At 42.9% G+C, this 22,242-nt stretch overlaps 1 protein-coding gene across 1 annotated transcript in view; it reads left to right on the forward strand.

The window, feature by feature from the left end:
* The window catches only part of PDE6A (phosphodiesterase 6A), a 59,806-nt gene that overhangs the window by 21,798 nt on the left and 15,766 nt on the right, over positions 1–22,242 (forward strand). Inside the window, exons 7-17 of the mRNA XM_072824555.1 lie at positions 6,083–6,149; positions 9,311–9,358; positions 12,050–12,199; positions 12,729–12,872; positions 14,773–14,838; positions 15,055–15,201; positions 16,187–16,294; positions 17,905–18,014; positions 19,515–19,602; positions 19,782–19,882; positions 20,291–20,398. Coding sequence (XP_072680656.1) covers positions 6,083–6,149; positions 9,311–9,358; positions 12,050–12,199; positions 12,729–12,872; positions 14,773–14,838; positions 15,055–15,201; positions 16,187–16,294; positions 17,905–18,014; positions 19,515–19,602; positions 19,782–19,882; positions 20,291–20,398 — 1,137 coding nt within the window. The remainder of the gene's footprint in view (positions 1–6,082; positions 6,150–9,310; positions 9,359–12,049; positions 12,200–12,728; positions 12,873–14,772; positions 14,839–15,054; positions 15,202–16,186; positions 16,295–17,904; positions 18,015–19,514; positions 19,603–19,781; positions 19,883–20,290; positions 20,399–22,242) is intronic.

Genomic DNA, 22,242 nt, shown 5'->3' on the forward strand with positions numbered 1-22,242 from the left:
TTTCTTTTCTTTACTTTTTGCATAGGCTCCAGAGCCAGCGTGGAACCCAATGCAGCCCTTTAACTCACAATCCTGAGATCAAGACCTGAGCTGAGATCAAGAGTCAGATGCTTAACTGAGCCACTGAGGCACCCCATGTTTTTTTTTTTTTAACCTTTAACCTTGTCAAAGGCATACCCTTTAACCATTCTAACTTCTTTTCTAGGGATAAAAGTTTATTAAACTCATTATCTGTTACCACAGATCACAGTTTCCCCCAGTGTTTTACCACCTGTGCTCAAACATTGTGTCCTCCTAACTTCTGCTAACACTCACTTTGCTACCTTCCACACAGACCATCCTAAGTGGTGTCACCTATTTTAGATTCTTTGTTATGGTGGCACCCTGTCACTGATAGTAATTTTTGTGTCAGCCAAAGCAGGCCAGGCTGTATTATGGCAACAAACCCTTAAGACCTTAGTGGTATGGGCAGCCCGGGTGGCTCAGCAGTTTAGCGCTGCCTTCAGCCCCAGGGCGTGATCCTGGAGACCTGGGATTGAGTCCCACATCAGGCTCCCTGCATAGAGCCTGCTTCTCCCTCTGCCTGTGTCTCTGCCCCCCTCTCTCTCTCTCTCTCTCTGTGTGTGTGTGTGTCTCATGAATAAATAAATAAAATCTTTAAAAAAAGAAAAAAGACCTTAGTGGTATGAACAGTAGAAATTTATCTATCCTCCCTCTCCATGTTAATTGCGGGTTGGGGTGTGGCTGGAGTATCTTGTATGGACTGTAGGCAGGTAGGGATCACAGCTGATAGAGCAACCACCTTTCGAGGTTAACTAACCTTTCGAGGTTAACTAACTTGCCAAAGGGAAGCAAGAACACAACAAAACACACACTGGCTCTTAAACATCCCTCTGGAGGTGGTGCTCTTCACTTCCTCTCATGTTTCATTGACCAGAGTTAGTATAGGGCTGCACCTAACCTCAAGTAGATAGAGAATGCAACCATCCCACAGGCCAAGAGTGAGAGCCAGAATATTCACAACTATCCTAAATGACTGCTAAAGTATATGCCATCTGAACTCAGAGAGGGGAAAACAGAACAGTAAATAAATGGTTAACCAAACCAAGAGAAGACAAAATAGGTTTAGAGAGAACATAGAACAGATGAAAAAAATAAAAAGTACACATTAAGGTGGTATTTAAACCAAAATATATCAATAATTACTTTAAATGTCAATCAACTAAATGTTCTAGTTAAATGATAAAGATTGCCAGACTGGAAAAGAAAGAAGTCTTTCACATTTCATTGATTTTAAGATGCATACTCTTCTACTTTTTGACATTTCTGGAATAGAATCAATGACACTATATAATTTCTGTCAGCCAGATGGCAGTCATGATGTAGGTGTTGCTGCCTGTCTATGCGTGAACTTGGCAATGACAGTTCATATTGCTAGGACTTCAGTTGAGTTATGTGCACTGTTGTTTGTACCCATGTTTAATTTAGTTACCATATAAAGTAATTTAAAGAGGGGTGCCTGGGTGGCACAGTCAGTTAAGTGTTCAACTCTTGGTTTCAGCTCAGGTCGTGATCTCAGGATCATGAGATTGACCCCCACATGGGGCTTTGTGCTCAGCTCAGAGTCTACTTAAAACTCTCTCTCTCTTTCTGCCCCTCCCCTCTGTGCTTTCTCTCTCTCTCTCTAAAGTAAATAAATAACTCTTTTTTTAAAAAATAAATAACTTGAAATTATATTCTATAATGTAGCACTGAAACAAAAAGTTGCTTTGAAAAGCACAAAAAGATAGGAAAAGGTGTGAAATATAAAAATCTATTTCTAAACTCTAAAAGAGTTCTATTGATATTAATAAAGTAATAATACAAGTTCAAAAAAAGCATTGTGTTACTGATTAACTGCAGCATTCTATCTTTCTAGTTGCATGTATGAAATGGTCTGTCAAGGAACAGTTGGCTTTCTAGGTATAAAAAAATATTGTACATCCTGTTTATTAGAAACCCATCTAAAAGAAAAGAATACAGAAAGGTTAACAGTAAAAGAATGAAACAAATATATACTATACAAATGCTAATAGAAAAAATTAATATAACTATATTAATATCAGATAAAATAGACAATATGACAAAGAGAACAAGTAGAGATGTAGTCACTTCTTAATGATAAAGGGGTTAATTCACCTGGCTATTACAGGAAGATATTATAATTCTAAATTTGTATACACTTATTAACATGGCCTCAAAAAGAGAAAAAGCAAAAGCTGATAGTAATATAAGAAGATAAAAGCAAATCCATATTTGCTAATTGATAGGAGGGACAGACTAAAACAGAATATAGGATATTTTAATAACACAATTAAACTTAATCTAATCGGTATGGAGAGAACATCACACCACATTCTCCAAGCTAGAGGACACTCGGTCTTTTCAAGCATATATGTGACACTTAACAAGAACTGGTGATAAAATGGGCCATATATTTATATATTTCAAAAGATTGAAATAATACATGGAATGTCTCTTGGTCACAATGAAAGTATTCTGGAAACCAATAACAAACTGATTAGAGTAATCTTCATATGCAACCATGAAGCTAGAAAATACCTTTAAAAAAGATTTATTATTTATTCATGAGAGACACAGAGAAAGAGGCAGAGACATAGGCAGAGAAAGAAGCAGGCTCCATGCAAAGAGCCCGATGTGGGACTCCATCTCAGAACTCCAGGATCACGCCCTGAGCTGAAGGCAGACGATCAACCGCTGAGCCACTCAGGGGTCCCAAAAATATGCTTCTGAAAGAACAAAAAAGGAGTCACTGCCCAAAAAACTCATGCGTAAAAGAATAAATCAGTGGAAATTAGTAATATTCTGAACTGAAAAATAACAAAAAGATACTACATATCAAAACCTATGTGATGCAGTGAAATCATGCTTAAGGTGAGACTTACAGCCTCAAATATACATATCAGAAAAGATTAAAACCTGAAAAAGTAATGAATGATGTACCCACCTGTATCTGTCAAGGTGCCAACAGATGGTAGGTGTTCAAACTAGGATAATTTGAGGAGGGTTTATATACAAAGGGAAAATTACAGAGGTGTGGGTGGATGAAGGAAGAAAACCACAAGAGAAGGTACTAGTAGTGATGCTGTTATAACCACTCCTGGACCCGAAGAGAGATTTCTAAAACCTGAAGAAAGAAGGGGTCATGCAGAACAGGCCACCTTGAGAGAAGCATTGCCTTTTAGTCAGGGAACAGAGTGAGCCCAAAGCGACCTTGCCAGGGGGGACAAATAAAAACAAATAAATAACCTCAGCTCGCTGTTCTGTCTTCCTCTAGTCTTTGGCCACGTCCCCCCACTGGGCCAAACCCAACTAGAACCTAGAAGGCCAAAAGCTCTGTTGATGTAGTCCCTCCTGGCACAGGAAGGAACAGGTTTGAGAGTGGATCTGGAGGGGCAGACAGATGCTATCTACAACATCATCTTAAGAAATCAACAACAAACTAGCAGAAAAATAAACCCAAAGGAAAGGATAAGCAGAAAAGAAGCAAGCCCAGAAATTAATAACATAGAAAAATACAAATGATGGACAAATGCCAAAAGTTGGTTCCTTGAACAGACTAACACAATTGACAAATTTCTGACAAGACTAAGCAAGAAAAATAGAAAATCAAATGAGTTATATCAGAAATGAAAATGGGGGTAGGGATCCCTGGGTGGCGCAGCGGTTTGGCGCCTGCCTTTGGCACAGGGCGCGATCCTGGAGACCCGGGATGGAATCCCACGTCGGGCTCCCTGCATGGAGCCTGCTTCTCCCTCTACCTGTGTCTCTGCCTCTCTCTCTCTCTCTCTGTCTCTCTCTGTGTGTGACTATCATAAATAAATAAATTTTATAAAAAAGAAAATGGGGGTAGCTTCAATGGCACAAACAGTAAAAAGATAAGAGGATATTTTGTGAAAAATAATTTAAATCTAGATGAGCTAGGCAAATCCCTGGAAAAATAAAACTTACTAAACACAAATTGAGAAGAAATAGAAAACTGTAATAGTCTTACAGCAATAAAATAAATCAAAACCTTCCCACAAGGACTGTAGGCTCAGATGTCTCCAGGGGTGAGTTCTAGGAAATATTAAAGGAAGAAATAATGCAATTCTCATGCAAATTATCCAAGAGGACAGAAAAAGAAATGCTTGGTATAAACTTGGTAACAAAATCCAACAAGGGTTGTATAAAAAAGGAATATTCCGATCACTTGTGAACATAGATGCAAATATTCTAAATAAATTTTAGCAAATTAGAAATGAGTAAATTGGGATCCCTGGGTGGCGCTGCGGTTTGGCGCCTGCCTTTGGCCCAGGGCGCGATCCTGGAGACCCGTATCCCACGTCGGGCTCCTGGTGCATGGAGCCTGCTTCTCCCTCTGCCTGTGTCTCTGCCTCTGTCTCTCTCTCTGTGATTATCATGAATAAATTAAAAATTAAAAATTAAAAAAAGAAAGAAATGAATAAATCACAGGGATAAAAGGTACAGCATAGGAAATACAGTTAAGGGTATCGTAATAGTATTGTATGGTGACAGATGGTAGCAACTCTTGTGGTGAGCATAGGATAATGTATAGGGTTGTCAAATCACTATGCTGTACACCTGAAACTAATGTGTGTAACTGTACTTCAATTAAAAATTCATTGAATAAAAAATTCATTATTTTTTTAAATTTTAGCAAGTAATAACTAGAAAGGATTATATGTGGTGACTCAGTTGGGTTTATTCCAATAATGCAGGGCTGGTTTAACATAAGAAACATCAGTCAGAAAAAAAAAAAGAAAAAGAAAAAGAAACATCAGTCAGTACAGTTTGCTACATTTAGAGAAACATGAAATACTTATCTCCATAGAGAGTTTTCTTAACTTTCTAAAAAGAATGTCTGTAAATAACCAAGTATCAGCAGAGACATGGAGCAAAAGAAAACTCAAATATACTATTGTATACTCTAGAGTAGGCTCTACTATACTAGAAACAACCACTTCTGAAAATAGTTTGGTTTTACCTAGTAAAGTTGAAAATATGTACATCTTAGAAGATGTACATCTCAATATTTCTACTCCTGAGTACGTATCACATAGAATGGAGAGCAGATATACCAGACTGTGCGTAACATCATTGGTTATATTAGCCTTAAACTGGGGGAGATGCCATCAATAATTGAATGGATATGTTGTGCTATAGTTTTACAAGGAAAAAATGTAAGTCAGTAAAACAAATGAATGACAGCAGCATGAAAAAGAGACCAAATGAAATCACATACACTCTATGATTCCACCCAAATGAAACGGAAAAACAGATAAAATTAAACTAGAGGGTACTGGAAAGGATACTTAAGTAGTCAAACAAGACTGTAACTTATCATCATGTCAGAACACTGGTTACCTTTGGAGTTAGGGAGAGGACTGCCATTGGCAGGGACAGGTCAGGAGTCTCCAAGGTGCTGACAAGGCTGTTCTCAACCTGGGTGTAGTTTAATAGATGTTCACTTTCGAACGATTCATGAAGATCTTGATGCATTTTTCCACATTTATATCTTTTCTCACAGCAAACAAGTATAATCTTACCGTAAAAGAAAGATAATAATACCGAAAATGGTTATATTGTTGTGGGAGGTAAATAGATATGTAAAGCACCCAGCTTAGTGCTCGGTACATGGTAGGAGTTCACCACAGATGAGTTTCCTCACTCTCTCTATGGAATTAAGCTACCTTGCTCTGTGTAAGTACTATTGGAAGGAAACGATGGTGCCTGTTTTTGCCCAATAGTCAAGACAATCTGCTGAATGAATGTTGTACCTTTTCTTGGGTAATCAAACTCAGTGTGCTGCCATAAAATACTGTATTCATCGTGTCTTTTTTCCATGTCTAAATTTGAGACAGTAAGCTGCTTAAACAAGATCTGGGGCTTATTAAGGCCCCGTGGATGTAAGCAGGAGCTGAGAGCCACAAGAGAGTAGAGGGGGGCAAAGACCCAGATTCAAGATTTTAGTCCAACTGTCCCTACAGCAAAAGTGACCAGTTGTCTTTGGCCTTTACAGGAATCCACCTCCTGATCATTGGGCTTTAGTAAGTGGTCTGCCCACTTATGTTGCCCAGAATGGCCTGGTAAGTAATACAACTTTGAAGCTTGAATCCAGTGGAAGAGTGAAAGGATTTCAGATCGAGAGAATGGGAAACACGATGGGAAGCATGGGTCTCTAAAAACTTGATTCTCTCTCATTTCTCAACTTGCTTGACCCTTGGTCCAAGGACATGAACAGAGAATTGACATTTGAGGAAATCTGAAATACACAGAGATGTTAATCCTTAGATGGGAAGGTGCTTAGTCTCACTGACAACTAAAGATACCTACTCATATGTCGGGGACAAAAGCATGGCAGACTGGTCTTCCAGGCTCATCACACACCAAGTCCCAGCCTCTCATTCTAGAGACCTAGTTGCCACTCCCTAGCCCTCATCCCTGCCACATTTCCAACTATACCACCTACAGCAGAGTTTAAATGCCCTACCTCCCACTATGCCCCACTCACTCAGGGTAAAAAATGAAGTAAACAAGACCCTAGAGAGAAGGGTCTTGTCTGTTAGCTGCACATCACCCCCATATTTGAGTCTGATTACCCTTTTATCCTTTTTCAGGCACACACTACTCAATCCTGCTCACATAACAAGAAGTTTATTTATTGAACATTTTCTATGTACCAAGCACTGTAATTGGCTCTGGGGATAGAAAGATAGATGCATCAGATACGGTTTCTGTTCTGAAGTTCATGATCACATGGGGAGATGTTTTAAACAGATTCTTATACTCCTATGTGCTAAGGACATAATAGAGATATACACGGTATATTCTAGGAACACAGAGTAGGAGGCATCTAAACCAGGCTTCACTTCCTAGAGTGTTTGTTTGAGTTGAGTTTTAAAATAAATAGGCACTAGGCAGGTGGGAGCAGGAAAGGGGATCTCAGGTAGAGGCGACAATATGCACAAACACAGGCCTGGAAGTTTGAACGGCATGATATGTGCGGTCCAGTGTTGTTGGAATATTAGGTTTGAGACAGGAAGATGTCAAGAGATGAGGCTTGAGGGGGAGGGGAGTGCCAGATAGCAGTGGCCTTGGATGCCAGGTCATGGGGGTAGGACTTTATTCTATAGGCAGTGAGTTTTTAAGCAAGAGATTGGCATAGCCAATTTTCATTTTAAAAAGATAACTGAGAGATCTGAAGGGATTAAGAGGCAGAGCAAAAAGTACATCCTTACAAGCAGGAGAAGATGAGCATCTCATCAAAGGCATAGGCAGTGACTAGTACTATCCATGGTTAACAGCCATTGAGTACCTATGAGGCATGCAGTAAATACATTTGCTCATTTGACACTCACACAAGTCTGACAGAGACAAGATGGAGAGAGGGAGATTGGGGATCAGATTTAATATCAGGAGGGTAAAACTGGCAGGACTTTGTGATTTTGAGCAGAGAGGGAGGGAGAGAAGAGTCAGAGCCAGTTTCAGGCTTCTGGTTGGATAAGTAGTGCTGACATCAAATTTGGATGTGAGATGAGGAGGTCAGCTTCAGACAAGGTGACACTGAGACATTTTTTCAGCAGCAAATGTCCAGTAGGCAGCCAAAGAGATGACTCTGAAGTTGTGGAAAGAGAGGAGGGACAGAGATGGGGTTTTGGAAGACATCAGGATAGATGTTACTTGAAACTATGTGTGTGGATGAAGTCACCAGGGAAGGTGAGAGGGACCTGGGGTGGGATACTGTTGGATGTCAGCATTTAAAGATTGGATGGAGAAAATGGAGTGTGTGAGAAAGGAACAGAAGGAGGGTTCAGAGGTCTTAGGAGTCCCAGGAGGGAGTAGTGTCACGAAAACCAAGGAAATAGATAGTAAAAATGATCTAGCGAGATAAGAACTGAAAACACTATTGAGTTTGGCAATTAGATCATCGGTGGCCCCAATGAAAGCAGATTTGGTGGTAAGGTGGAGGTAGAAACCTGTGTGTGGTCTGTGAGATATGGATGGGTAATGAGGAGGAAGAGAATCACAAAAGAAAAAAAGAGGAGAAAGCCTGGACGGTTCCTATGGGACCATGTTTGGTTCAAGGGAGGATTTCATTTTCAAGGATGGGAGACACTCTAGCAAGCTCACGGCTGAGGGGAAAGAGCCCTTGGAGAGGTCGGAGATCAGGAGGGAATAGTGGCAACTAATGGAATTGGTCTAAACAGAGGCCAGAGAGATGTACAAGGGGTAAGCAGTTTTGGAACAGGAGCAAAAACAGCTGACCCCCTGAGACCACAGTATGGTCAGGGCCAATGGGACAGGCAGGGTTACTTCAAGCCCAGATGGTGCCTTTTTGAGAGCTAGAAAAAAGTACCCCTTCTCAGCGGGCAAAAAGAGAAAGACTAGGTGCATGGCCTTGCAAGTCAAGAGCAGGCTGGATTTCAACTCCCAGTCAGCCCTTCAGTGAAACGCTTTTGTGCAGTACACATGCTATGCAACTGTATACCATAACCCCATGCAGGGCTCTGGAGGGATCAGGTTAAGTCTCATATGTATGGTAGGGTAAATTGGTTCAATGCTTAGAAGAGGAATCTGGCAATATAAAACCAAAGCTACAATTTTTTTTCTCATCCTACTTTGGTGTTTATACCCCAAGAAAAAACTCCTTCCTTACAAACAAACAATACCAAACCTAAATGTAATTGCCTTAAAGATGCTTAAAGTAGCCTTACTTGCACTAATAATACCAAAATTGGATACAACTCAAATATTCAACAAGAGAGACATCAAAAATGAGATACTATAATACAGCTATTAAAAATGACAAATTGGGGATCCCTGGGTGGCGCAGCGGTTTGGCGCCTGCCTTTGGCCCAGGGCGCGATCCTGGAGACCCGGGATCGAATCCCACATCAGGCTCCTGGTGCATGGAGCCTGCTTCTGCCTCTGCCTATGTCTCTGCCTCTCTCTCTCTGTGACTATCATAAATAAATAAAAAAAAAATTTAAAAAAAAATGACAAATTGTCGCCTTCATTTTTTCAAAGCTTGGAGCCAAGCAAATGGCAAGAAACACTGTTTATAAGGTAGCTTTTCTGTCCAGCAGCCTCAGTTAATCATTGAAAACCATCTCGAGCATGTCTACCTGATGAAAGAATGTGAACGCCTTGGGCAAGGACGTAGCATTTCTGAAGATAGCACGCAGGGCTTACTGGGTATGCTATAGAATCTAATCATGGCTCCATTATTCCTCTTCACGGCTTTCAGATTTGCAACATCATGAATGCACCTGCAGAGGACTTTTTTGCATTCCAGGTAAGTCATAATTTGTTTGTTCTCTTAGTCATCTGATGTTTTTCCCCCCAAAGAGGGTTAGAATACATTAAAATCCATCTATTTATTGGGAAACAGTTTCAACAAACTGAAAACATGGATGGAAAAAAGTCATGTGCCTATGAAAGTGGGGAGGGAGTTACTTTGGTAAATTCCAAGGTCCTATTTGGTTTTAATATTCACACACTTTGCTTTCTGGACTCAGGACCTTTAGCTATGCTGTTCCCCCACCCCCAAACCATCACATCCTGCCCAAATACTCTCTGCCCTTCCATATAACCTCAAATTGCTATGAAACTTTGATGAAGCTTTATTGTTTCCTCTGGCTAAAATAATTTCTGTCTCCTTGGGAATTTCACGGAATATTGTTTAACACTCCATTTGATTTTGTGCATCTTTTTAACAAATATTTATGGAGGGCATCTTCTGGGCCAGGAATTGACACAGTGCTACATTGGCTGCAATGGTGGACCAGACAGACATCATCTCTGTCTCTAGGGGGCTCATGATTGTATGGGGAGAAAGCCCTGGTGTGCAGGTCAGAGAAGGACAGAGGGAGAGAAGAGGAATCTCTCTGGGAACTTAACTTAATGTGGAAGAAATCAAAGAATGTATCCCTGAGAAATTATATTTGGGCAGCAAAGAAAGGAGAGAAGATTGTAGGAAAGAGAGAGTTTGTTGGTAAGACCTAGATTAGACCAATTACTCTGAGTGAGAGACATAGTGGAGAGTGTCAGGAGGGGATTCCAGAGAAGTAAACCAAGGCCAGATGACACATGGCCTAGAGGGCCTTGCCAGGGAATTAGTTCCTCCTACTATAGTCTCTTTACTTTATCTTTTATTACCCTTCCTTGCTCTCAGATTAATTCCTCTCAGCAAAATATCAGCTTCTTTTGGTCAACGGTTGGGCCTTATCTTTGTTAACATTTTCAGCTCCAGGTGCCCTATCAATATTTGTTGAGTTTAGCATGCTAAATGGAAGAAAAATAAATCATTATTAGTAATCAGGAAATAATTAAAAAGAAAATAAAAATGACTCCTAGAAAAATTAGTGAGTTACTTTTTCACCCCTTGAAGAACGTGATGAGAGAGTTAAGTGAGAATATCCTTCCAAAGTTAAAGCTGTAGGTCTTGTGTTGGGATTTTGATCCTAGCGAGGTGACAAGCCCAAATCGTTGCTGAGAGCTGCTAACCGGATTATCACCATACAGAACCTGGTCTCTAGCCAATTAATTCAGTTTACCCACATTAAGATAACAAATCTGATCTCGTTTTTAGATTCTAGACTTCTTCCTCCAACTCATCCTCTACCAAGTAGCCTGCATAATTTTTCAAAACTCAGGCTGCATCAAGTAACTTTTCTGCTTAAAAATCTTTAATGCTTTCTCGTTTCACTTTCAATAAAACCTGTTTCCTTATCATGGCCTTCAGAAGGAAGGGATTCCCTGAAGGTTAGGTAGAGACTTGGGGGGAAGGCAGACCTGGAACTCCTGTTCCCTGACCAACAGCCCTTTGCTCTTTAGACTGTAATCTGTATCCTACTAGAGTCACTTTCCCACCAGCTGCTGACTTCCAGTTTTCCCGAAACCATCATCATCATTTCACCGCCTTAAAAATCTTAGAACTTTTGAATTGGAAGACTCTCCGAGTACAGGAAGGCTTCCTTGATTTCCTTCCCTCCTCTGGCTCCCCAAGAACCCTAACAAACTCCCCACAGGCAATGTCATTGCTCGCTTACCTTCTAGATTATGAGCAACCTGAGGACAACCTTTGTGCCTTATTTTGCCTGGGTTTTTTCAGTTTCTAGCTTAGTTCTTTGCACATTGAAAAATGTTTAATATTTTACGAGTTCATGGGAAAAGAGTCTAGAAGTGACCTAGTCGGGTCATCTCCATGTTATAAATTATAAAAGTGAGAAGCTCAAACAGACAGGAAATGACTCACCAAGGGGCACTTTACCACTGATGGAGAAATTTCACCTCCCTTGTCTCATTTGTTCCATGAGGGACACCTTCTTGCTCCCATCCCCATCTGTGGATGAGACAATTGAGGGCAACAGAAAAAAATAACATGCCAAAAGTAGCACAGGAAGTCATATCAAGAGACAAACAAACAAACAAGAACTATAATGATGGCTTGCTTAAGCACATCCATAAGTGATTGTGAGAGACACTGTGAACGATCAGAAGCAGGTGAAACAGTCCAGATTCCTTTTACCTGTTGCCAGAACAGACAGGTGAAAAACAAAGCAGGGAGCCGGTCATAAAGCCAAAGGTTTTGTTGACATAGCTACAATTGGATTTCATAGCCTTGTTTACCACCTACCCACAGAAGCCCTAGTTATTTTGCAGGTCTCATTTTGTAGATATTACCTGGAAAGCATAGGCACTTTTTAAAGAGACCTAAATAGCTGGTGTGGCAGAAAGTCTGAAAGCTTTGACGCACAGAGGCCCGTGAACTATATGCTATTTAAACTCATCGGAACCCCTCTGGACTGTGATTATCTTTACTTTCCTCTGTTGTTGCTCATGTTGTTGATAACGAGCAGATGGAATTATCCTTCCCTTGTCCTTCCCTGACTGCTATTTCTAGGGCCAGTTCTATCCAGACTTCTGAATGAAAGGTCCTCCTGAACAATATCAGATTTGTAACCTACTCTGGCTTCTCTTGTAGAAAGAGCCTCTGGATGAGTCTGGATGGATGATTAAGAATGTCCTTTCTATGCCAATTGTGAACAAGAAGGAGGAAATTGTTGGGGTGGCCACGTTTTACAATCGCAAAGATGGAAAACCCTTTGATGAAATGGATGAGACCCTCATGGAGGTATGGTTTGGGAGGAGGCCTTTGCCACTGGGTTGTGGAGTCGGCTTGTTGCAAGTGTGCTGGGGGCATTCACTTGTGGAGGGGAGGGGAGCTCACCTTGTAGACACTACCCTAACTCAGCCTCAATGGCTTTCTTTGCTTGCACTTCTGCACTCCATGTGTTGTCAGAAAAATCCACCTTCCCTTTACAACAAATTTTAATTAATAAACTTTACCTTTGCAAAAATGAGCAGAAAGTATAAAGTTCCCATATGCCTCCTGTCCACACATGGACACAACACATTCCCCTTGAGTGGAGTTACTACACATAAGAACGATGCTTTATGTGTGTTGGCACTTTATTTTAAAGTACATTCGCATCCATTGTTTTCTGTTCATCCTCACAACATCTCTTGGAAGAGGGCAGCACCTAGCTGATCAAACCTGTCTTATAGCTGAGGAAATGGAATCCTAGAGTCTTGCCCTGAGTCGCAGAGGCATGATAAAGCCTGGATGTTCTGCTTCTGATTATTCTTCTCCTTCCTTTCAGTCTTTGGCTCAATTCCTGGGCTGGTCCGTCTTAAATCCTGATACTTACGAGTCAATGAACAGACTTGAAAACAGGAAGGATATTTTCCAGGACATGGTAAAATACCACGTGAAGTGTGACAATGAAGAGATCCAGAAAATCCTGGTGGGTAAAATTGTATTGTTTCTGCTCTAGCAGGGACTGCACCCTGGAGATGTGGCCAGAGCAATACAGAAGCTCCATGAGGGCAGAGACAGGTGGACTAGACTTGCATAGGGATGCCCGGGCCCCTCACATCGAACAAATGGATGGATGGATGGGTGTACCAGAGAGTCCTACATAATGGCTGATCTGTACAAGTACCAGAGAGTCCTACATAATGGCTGATCTGTGTGGCTTGGCGACAGCCGTATCTAGCAAGCCACCTCAGTGGGGGCCAAATTTTGGCTTAATATCTCTAGAAACTCCATTTTCCACTGTGCTGAGTGAGGGCTGACTTAGGTAGTAGAGATGGAGTCATCCAACCACAGCACCTACTCTGAGAGGAAGCTCTATCTGACAGCCCAGTGGACAATGGTCGGTTTCTCAGAGTCTCCCTCCATGAGGTCAGCTTACTTAGAAACCCAATCAGATCAGAGGAGTTTGGTGAACAAAGAAGTATGACAGAAGGAATTAGATGTTAGTAGGGAGTCCTCACATAATTTCATCACTTTACAGTTTATAGAGCTTACAGTTTATTTCATACTTAGGATATTGTTTGATGCTCGCAACAGTGCACTAGGGTGGGTAGGGTGAGGATTTCTATTCCCATTGTAGATATGAATAAACTGAGGTCCAGAAAGGGGAAGTAACTTGACCCCTAATCACCCAGCTCATTAAATAGGTCTCACTTAAGCTTTATCAGGATAATGTGCAAATTCTCTACCACTTTTATGAATGGGCTGCCTCATGAGGGAGTGAGCACCCTGTCAAGAGAGGTATCCAAGTAGAGGCTGGATGATCATTTGTCAGGAATGCTATAAAGAAGAGTCCTACCTAGGGTAGGTTACTGGATGAGGTACTTTCAAAGATATGTGGCAGTTAGGGACTCATCATTCCTGGGATTTTGTTCTAAAAGAGACCATAATCTTAACAGTAAATTGAGTTAGCCAAATGGCATTGGTTAAGACGCCCAGCTGAGCTCCCCAGACCTTGCTTATAGACCTCACAAGTCGAGACAATACAGGCCAGTGTTTTCACAAGTGATTTCTTAAGCTGGGAAGCTATCACAACAATTTTTATCATTTCATCCCAATAACTGATAAATTCAAAGGACAAATCATCGAGTTTGGATGAATTGACTCACGATTTGCTTGTGCCAGTCTGTGATTTCAGCCAAATGAGGGATATGGGGACCTTATGGAAGGATAGCCCCAGTGAACCCCTGAAAAGTGAGTAGACTATACTCTGGGTCAAGAAATCAGAAACAAGTAACTGGCTCCATGTCCCCCCCTCCGCTGGCTCATGCATGGTGCCGGAGGCCCAGGGAAGGAAGAAACTTGCCCCAAGTCACACAGTAAGTAAGAGGAAGAACCAGGACCATGAGCAAGACCTTCTGACTCCTGGTCAGTAATAATAACAATATCAGCAACAACATTATTTAATTCTAGTACTTACTATGTTATGTGCCAAGCACCGCACTAAGGGCCTTACGTGCTTTATTTCATTTAGCTGTACACATGTGTTTTCAAAATGAATTGGCGTAAATCTAACCTGAATTCACCAGTTAAGTATTTATTATCCCCATTTTACAGATGAGGAAATGGAGGATCGAAGGCATTCAGTAGCACTGAGAATAAGTGGCAGAGCTCGAACTTGGACGCAGGTCCCCACAACCCCAAAGCCCAGGGCTTTGAATTTGCCGGTCAACAAATGGTGAAGGGCAGCCTCTCTGAGCTCGTGGCCCCGCTGCAAGTGCTTAGGAGGGAGGAAGAGAATGGAAATGGAAAAGTGGAGGTATCTCTAGACCTCAGATAGAGTAACCAATTTTTTTCTTCTCTCTGTCTGCTACCTTGGGCCCTGACAGAAAACCAGAGAGGTGTATGGGAAGGAGCCGTGGGAGTGCGAGGAAGAGGAACTCGCTGAGATCCTGGTGAGCAGGGCAGAAGGGCCCTGGCCCTGGCCCGGAATAGGGCAGGGTGGCCCCGAGCGTGTGCGGGGCGGAGGGCTGCCCCTGCAAAATCCGACCCTTGCCACCCTGCTCTGATCCTCCCAGCCGGCCTGGGATGGGGACAGGGCTGGGGGCTGCGGGGGAGAGACCCACAAACACTTCGTGCGCTCCGACCACTGGGCTCCCTTCCTTACACAGCAAGGAGAGCTGCCAGATGCAGAGAAATATGAAATCAATAAATTCCACTTCAGCGACTTGCCCCTGACCGAACTGGAGCTGGTGAAATGTGGGATACAGATGTACTATGAGCTCAAAGTGGTGGATAAATTTCACATTCCTCAGGAGGTAAGGTCGAAATAAGCCTCTTCAATTTCCCTTTTTCTTTTTCTTGCCTTTTTTTTTTTTTTTTTAACTCCATCTGCAAACAGCGCGCCCTCAGCTTTGAGGATACAAAGCATTAGTCATGTTGCACAGATGAGTCATTTATCAGAAAAGAGACACACAGTTCCTCTGAATGGTGGCATTTGGGGTGCATTGGCTTCTCGAGGTGGGTTGTGAGACGCGGAGTTCTGAAGGCTGGGTATATATAGGAACCTATAGTCAAACAAGGGTGGGAAACGTGGGTGACATCAGTTTAAACAGGACGTTTCCTCTGCAGGACTCCTTCAGTGTGCCTGGAGGGACAGGAAGGTAGGGCTGGTTGGGGGGAGTGTTAAGCTCAGAATTTCCCAGACTTGTTTGATTAAAGCAGCAGTTCTCAAAGTGCTAGCTGAGAATGTATCAGAAGCACAAATTTGGGGCGCCTGGGTGGCACAGTCATGATCTCAGGGTCCTGGGATTGAGCCCCACATGGTGGCTCCCTGCTCAGCGGGGATCTGTGAACCTCTCCATCTGACCCTCCTCCTTGCCTGTGTTCTGTTTCAAATAAAATCTTTTTTCCAGAAAAAGAAAAGAAGCACAGATTCTCCCTTGTGAACGCATTCTCCTGGCTCTAATGAATTAGAAATTGTGTGTTTTATCCAACCCGTTGGGTGCTTCTGATGGGCACTCAAGTTTGAGAACCACGGATTTCAAGACCCCCTTTGTTTTCCTCCCCTGTAGCTCTCTGGGGCAGTTAGGAAGCTCCATTAGTGGGTTGAGTGGAGTGACTCACACCCACCACGTTTCATAACAAGGCCCATTTTGCTGGTACTTAGCAGTTTGCAAAGTACACTCACAGCGTTAGGGTTACCGCAGCTGTTGCTCCCCACCCCTCGGGCCCAGTGGGGCGGCGGGAGGGCCTCCCCTGGACACAAGGCCCCAGGCCTCACTCCCCTGCCTGTGTTCGCAGGCCCTGGTGCGCTTCATGTACTCGCTGAGCAAGGGCTACCGCAGGATCACCTACCACAACTGGCGGCACGGCTTCAACGTGGGGCAGACCATGTTCTCCTTGCTGGTGGTATGGTGGGAGCGCGGGGGGCTGGGGCCCCTGCCACACCACAGGCCTCTGCACCTCCTCCGGGCAGCAGCAGCTTTGAAGAACATGATGCAAGAGGAGTACATGCTTAGCATACATGGATCCCAAGCACAGAGAATTGTATACAATAAAAAGTGATAAAAGGCCACAGGCTACCCCCCACCCCAGTGCAGTTATTTAGATAACCATGGCACAACTCCTTCCAAGTTATCTTCTGGAAGCATCAAGACCTATTTTTACATACGCACACAGAGTTTATTTTGTTTATAACCTACTGAATAATAATATTCTAGAACATGCTTTCTTCGTTTGAAAAACTGTATCAGTCACATTCTTCGTTTCATTTTTTATTGTGGTAAAATATACATCACAGAAGACTTACCATTTTAACCGTTCTTAGGTGTACAGTTCAGTCGATGGTATTAAGGACATTCCCAATGTTATGCAGCCATTTCTACTATCCTCCCCTGGAACGTTCTCATCTTTCCAAATAGAAACTCTGTCCCATTAAACAACGATTCCCCACTTCCCTCTCCCCAGCCCTGGGGACCACTTTTCCCTTTTTGTCTCTGTGAATTTGACTATTGTAAGGACCTGATATAAGTAGTCTCCTACGGGATTAGCCTTCTGTGTCTGATTTATTTCACTCAATGTGATGGTTTTCAAGGCTTATCCATGGTATCATTTCATGGCCACATAGTATTCGGTATTGTTCGAATACACCATAATTTCTTTGCCCAGCCCCCTATTATTATTAGACACAGGGGTTGTTGTTGATCTTTCACTGTTGGGAACACTACCATGATGTCCTTGGGTGGACATGTGTATTTGTGTCAGTCTTTTCAGCTCCGAGGGTTCAGAGATTCATATTTCTTTAAAAGTGTTTCCTATCCAGATCATGATGCAAATCTCTGGCCTTGTCCAGTGCGCCTCATCCTCATTTCTTCCCCCATGTCTGGAATGGTTGGGTGGGATAGGCACTAGGACATCAAGGCAGGAATATTGGCCAGGCCACCACAGAAGACGACAGTGACAGCACTGAGACTTGATTTCTTTGACTCACAGAATCAGCATCACCTCTTCAGAGGTCTTCCCCACCCTGTTCTCTAACACTCAGCATAAACAAGAAGTATTTGAAAGAGACTTAGGGAAAGATTCTTCTGGGCTGTGCTTAAACCAATAGACCAGTTTGGAGAGATTGCTTTGCCACTCTGGGCATATTCAAAAACCCTCCAGATCCTAAAACCTGGCAGCTACAATTTCTCAACAGTCATTTAGTCCAGTGCCTACTACCTCCAGGGTGCAGACTGGGATACTGAGGCCCAGAGGGAGACGGGACCAGTTAAGGTCACTCAGGAGTAGGGTGACCAACCATCTCCATTTGCCTGGAACTGTTCCAGTTCTAGTACGGAAAATCCCATATCCCTGAAAAACCCCAAGTCTCAGGCAAACATCTGGCCATGCTATTTATTGTGCCAGGGATAGAGCCAAGGTCAGACCTGTGTTTCCAAGTGCCAGGCCCTCCCCCTCACACCTGTTTGCTTCCAACCCTTCAAGAAAGGAGTGAGTGGCACCTCTGATTGCTCTTCCAGACCGGAAAGCTGAAGCGATACTTCACAGACCTAGAGGCCTTGGCCATGGTCACCGCTGCCTTCTGCCATGACATTGACCACAGAGGCACCAACAATCTCTACCAGATGAAGTGAGTCAGCCCTCATGGTCCCCTCTCTCTACCTCCTGCTCCCATGATTCATTACCCAGATCTAAAGACTCTCAGACAGAGAGTCACTGGCCAAGGGGAAGTCCCACTGTCCATAGCTTCCTACTTCCTCCTGCTCTGTGGCTCTTAGTAAACTCCTGTGATAGACAGAATAATGACTTCCAAATATATCCAAATATATCGATGCCCCCATTCCTGGGGCCTGGGAATATGTTGCCTTCTATTCAAAGGGACTTTGCAGATCTGATTAAAGATCTTGAAATATCCTGGATTATCCATGTAGTTAGAAAGGTCCTTATAAGAGGGAGATGGGAGGTCAGAGACAAGAGAGGATGCTATACCATTGGGTTTGAAGATGAAGGATGGGCCACAAGCCAAGGAATATAGATGGCCTCTAGAAGCTAAGAGCAAAGGGAACGGATTGTCCCTTAGTGCCTCCAGAAGGAAAGCAGCTCTGTAGACCCATTTTAGACTCTGAACTCCAGAGCTATAAGATAATAAATCTTTACTACTTTAAGCCATTAACTTTGTGGTAATTTGCTATAACAGCAATATATGGAGTAGGGTCCCTCCCACTCTCCCTTTCTACCTGCTGAATGAAATTAAGCCAAATGTTAGTAACTGATACTGGCTCATTCATTCACCTCATATTTGTAATGTTTTCTATAAGTGTTGTAGGCCCTATGCTAGGCAAAGGAGGTACCATGGTAGCAAAACAGACACAGTCCCTGTCCTCACATAGCTTATATTCCAGACAGCCTCTGAAACATGGTCCTTGAATTTAGTGGACCTTATGACCACATTGTAGGCTGGGTAGAGCAGGGACTAGTGTTACATTATGGAGGAAGAAACTGAGGCTCTGCCCAGGGCCCACAGTCTATAGGTCATAAACAAGCCCTAGTACATGCTGCTGAGACTAGAGGTCATGCTTATCTTGTGGGAAGCTAAGTATTGAGCTCAGTGCTTGGCACATAGTAAGCATTCCACAATATTTATTGAATAAAGACATGGATAAACACATGGCTTGTGGGAATTCAGCGGCTTCTCCTGAGATTCAAATATCATATCTAGGGCTTGGTCTTTAAAGTATGACCCAGGGCCAATGTCCAATGGATGACTACGGGGAACCCATAAATCTCTAAAATTGCATGTGGCATTGTGTGCGTTTGTGCCTTTTGGGTACACATTATTCAACAGCCTCTCTAAGGAGTCCATGAGCCTAGAGAGGCTCGGAATCAGCTGTGGAGAAAACTAAAGCCTGAGAGTCAAGAGGCCTGACATCTAGTCTTATTTCCCACTCTTACCATGTGACAAACTCCTTATTTCTGGCCTTCAGCCTTTCTGCCTACAGAACTAGAAGGGGGCAGGACTGGGTGAGGATGATATTTTTAACTTCTATCTTGGTCATTCCATGCCGACTCGTGTGTGTGTGTGTGTGTGCGTGTGCGTGTGTGTGTGTGTGTGTGTGTGTTTCCCATTCAGGTCCCAGAACCCACTGGCCAAGCTCCATGGGTCCTCCATCTTGGAAAGACACCACTTGGAGTTCGGCAAAACGTTGCTGCGAGATGAGGTAGGATGGGTGGGGGCTTCTCACAAGAAGCTTGAATGTGGCCCCACAGGGCTCTTCCCGCTGGCCCTGGCAGCCTCTCCCATCATGATGACCATCAGAGGTCAGAGGTCATCATCAGTAGCTGCATGGCTATCCTACCAGCATCACTTCTCACATCTCTTCTACGGTTTTCTCTTTAGAGCCTGAATATCTTTCAAAACCTCAATCGCAGGCAGCACGAGCACGCCATCCACATGATGGACATAGCAATCATTGCCACAGACCTCGCCCTGTATTTCAAGTTGGTATTTCTTTTCATTTTAAGAACAACAATAACAATAACAATAACAATGACTGTAATAATAACAAACGCCATAGATCCAATTGATTTAATATGTTCTGGCACAACACTTGTACCACAGAACAGTAACTCTCAGTAAGATCCTGGAAGTTAGACAGTCTCACCCCCATTGTATCCATGAGACGCTGGAATGCAGGGGAAGAGATTTGCTCAGTAATAGCAGGTAACACAGTGGTGACAGAGTCTGGGTTAGAACCTAGGTCTTCACTCCCAGGCCTTGGTTCTTTCCACCTTGTTTTGTTAATTATGTTGTTTTCAGAAACCTCTGTCTGAAACAGGCAAAGTTAGAAGCCCGGGTGTTGCCTTACTCTAAGATGAGCTTCTTTAATAACCTGGTATGTTTTGCAGGAAGAGGACAATGTTCCAAAAGATCGTGGATCAGTCTAAAACATATGAAACTCAGCAGGAGTGGACACAGTACATGATGCTGGAGCAGACACGGAAGGAAATTGTTATGTGAGTAAGACAGGGCTTTAACCCTGATTTTCCTAAGCCCAGGGTCCTGAGGTGAGATGCTGCACACAGGCCTTAGTGCCCTCAAGAGAGCTCTGGGACACTTGCCGTTTTGGAGTCCTCCAATATCTGAAAACAATAAAGTTATGCCCAAATGGAGTTGCAGAAATTATGGTATATGTTTAATTTTGAATTTAACACTAAAATACAAGATAATATATTACTGTTTTATTTCTCTGTAACGAAAAGGACAATACTTGAAGTGTTGCTTTCATAAGATTCAGAATTTTGGTGGTAAAGTAATGTAACTTTAAACGTGTTGATAAAACACAAAGCATTATGCCAATTATGATTTGAGTGATATCTGTGTATCACTCAAAATATGTAGGCTTAATTTTTTTAGCATACCTTTATATATGGCAATGTCCTACTATATAGCTCTTCTAGTCACAAATCAGGTACATGATTTATATTAAATTTATAGTCCCTTGTTGGCAAGAGGCCTGATAATGGGAGTCACAGTTAAGTGTTTTGGGGTTTTTAAAATGATTTTATTTATTTATTTATTTGACAGAGAGAGAGAGAGCACAAGCAGGGGGAGTTGGAGAGGGAGAAGCAGGCTCCTTGCTGAGCAGGGAGCCCAACATGGGGCTGGATTCCCAGGACCCTGAGACCATGACCTGAGCCAAAGACAGACACTTTATCAACTGAGCTACCCAGGCGCCTCCCCATTTCAGTTTTTAATGACTATCTTCTTTTGGTTCCCTCATGTGCCCCATGATTCACCTCAAATGATGATGGGGTGAGAAGTGTAAATCTGAGGCCTTTTCTGACTATATGGCCCAAGCCAAATGGTCCCCTGGTTCCCCTGTGATGAGTCCTAGGTATTGATGGTAAGGGAAGATAAAGCTTGACCCAGTTCCCAAGGAAGTTATCAGGTTTTATCTCCAGATGCTTCTGTGGAGATGAGGCTTGATTAAATCACAAATGTTGCGAGTTCCTGCAACAGAGAAGGGGTGGCTGCTGGGATGGGCTCAGGGGAGAGGGACCAATGGCAGGCTTTCCTTCCCTGGGCCTTGCAGTTGTCCAGCCAGGCAGATCCCCTGATCTTGAGGAGCTGTGTGACCTGTCACCACTGAATACGGGGGCACGCTGAGGCTGTGGCTGCTCCCAGCTAGCTGCCTGATTTCAAACTGTGCAGCAGAAAAATTGATCAAGCGGGAAGCACATCTTATTCTTGGATAGAGGCACTTAATATTAAATGTTGTTTATTCTCCCTAATTAATTATTCATTTAAGGTGATTCCAAGGAAAATATTGACATTCTTTTTGGGATCATCAGGAAGCAATGCTAAAATTCTTATAAGAAATAAGTAAGCAAGAAGAGTCAGAAAATCCTGAAATACAAGAGTAATGATAGGAAAAAACAGAACTAAAGGCAGTTCAGTCCTAGACATTAGTAGGACAGGTCAGTGGGGCAGACTGGAAAGACTATGCCTGTGTTAAGAGTGGATTTTTTTTTAAGATTTTATTTATTTATTCATGATAGACATAGAGAGAGACAGAGAGGCAGAGACACAGGCAGAGGGAGAAGCAGGCTCCATGCAGGGAGCCTGACACGGGACTCGATCCCGGGACTCCAGGATCACAGCTTGGGCCAAAGGTAGGTGCTAAACCACTGAGCCACCCAGGGATCCCCCAAGAGTGGATTTTATAAGTGCCTGGCTGATTCAGTCAGAACAGCATGAGACTCTTGATCTCAGGGTTATGTGTTTGAGCCCCACATGGGGTGTAGAGATTACCTAAATAAATAAAACTTTTAAAAAGTGGATTATATAGTAGTGAAGA

Source organism: Canis lupus, chromosome 4 (assembly GCF_048164855.1).
Source record: "Canis lupus baileyi chromosome 4, mCanLup2.hap1, whole genome shotgun sequence".
NCBI lineage: Eukaryota > Metazoa > Chordata > Mammalia > Carnivora > Canidae > Canis > Canis lupus.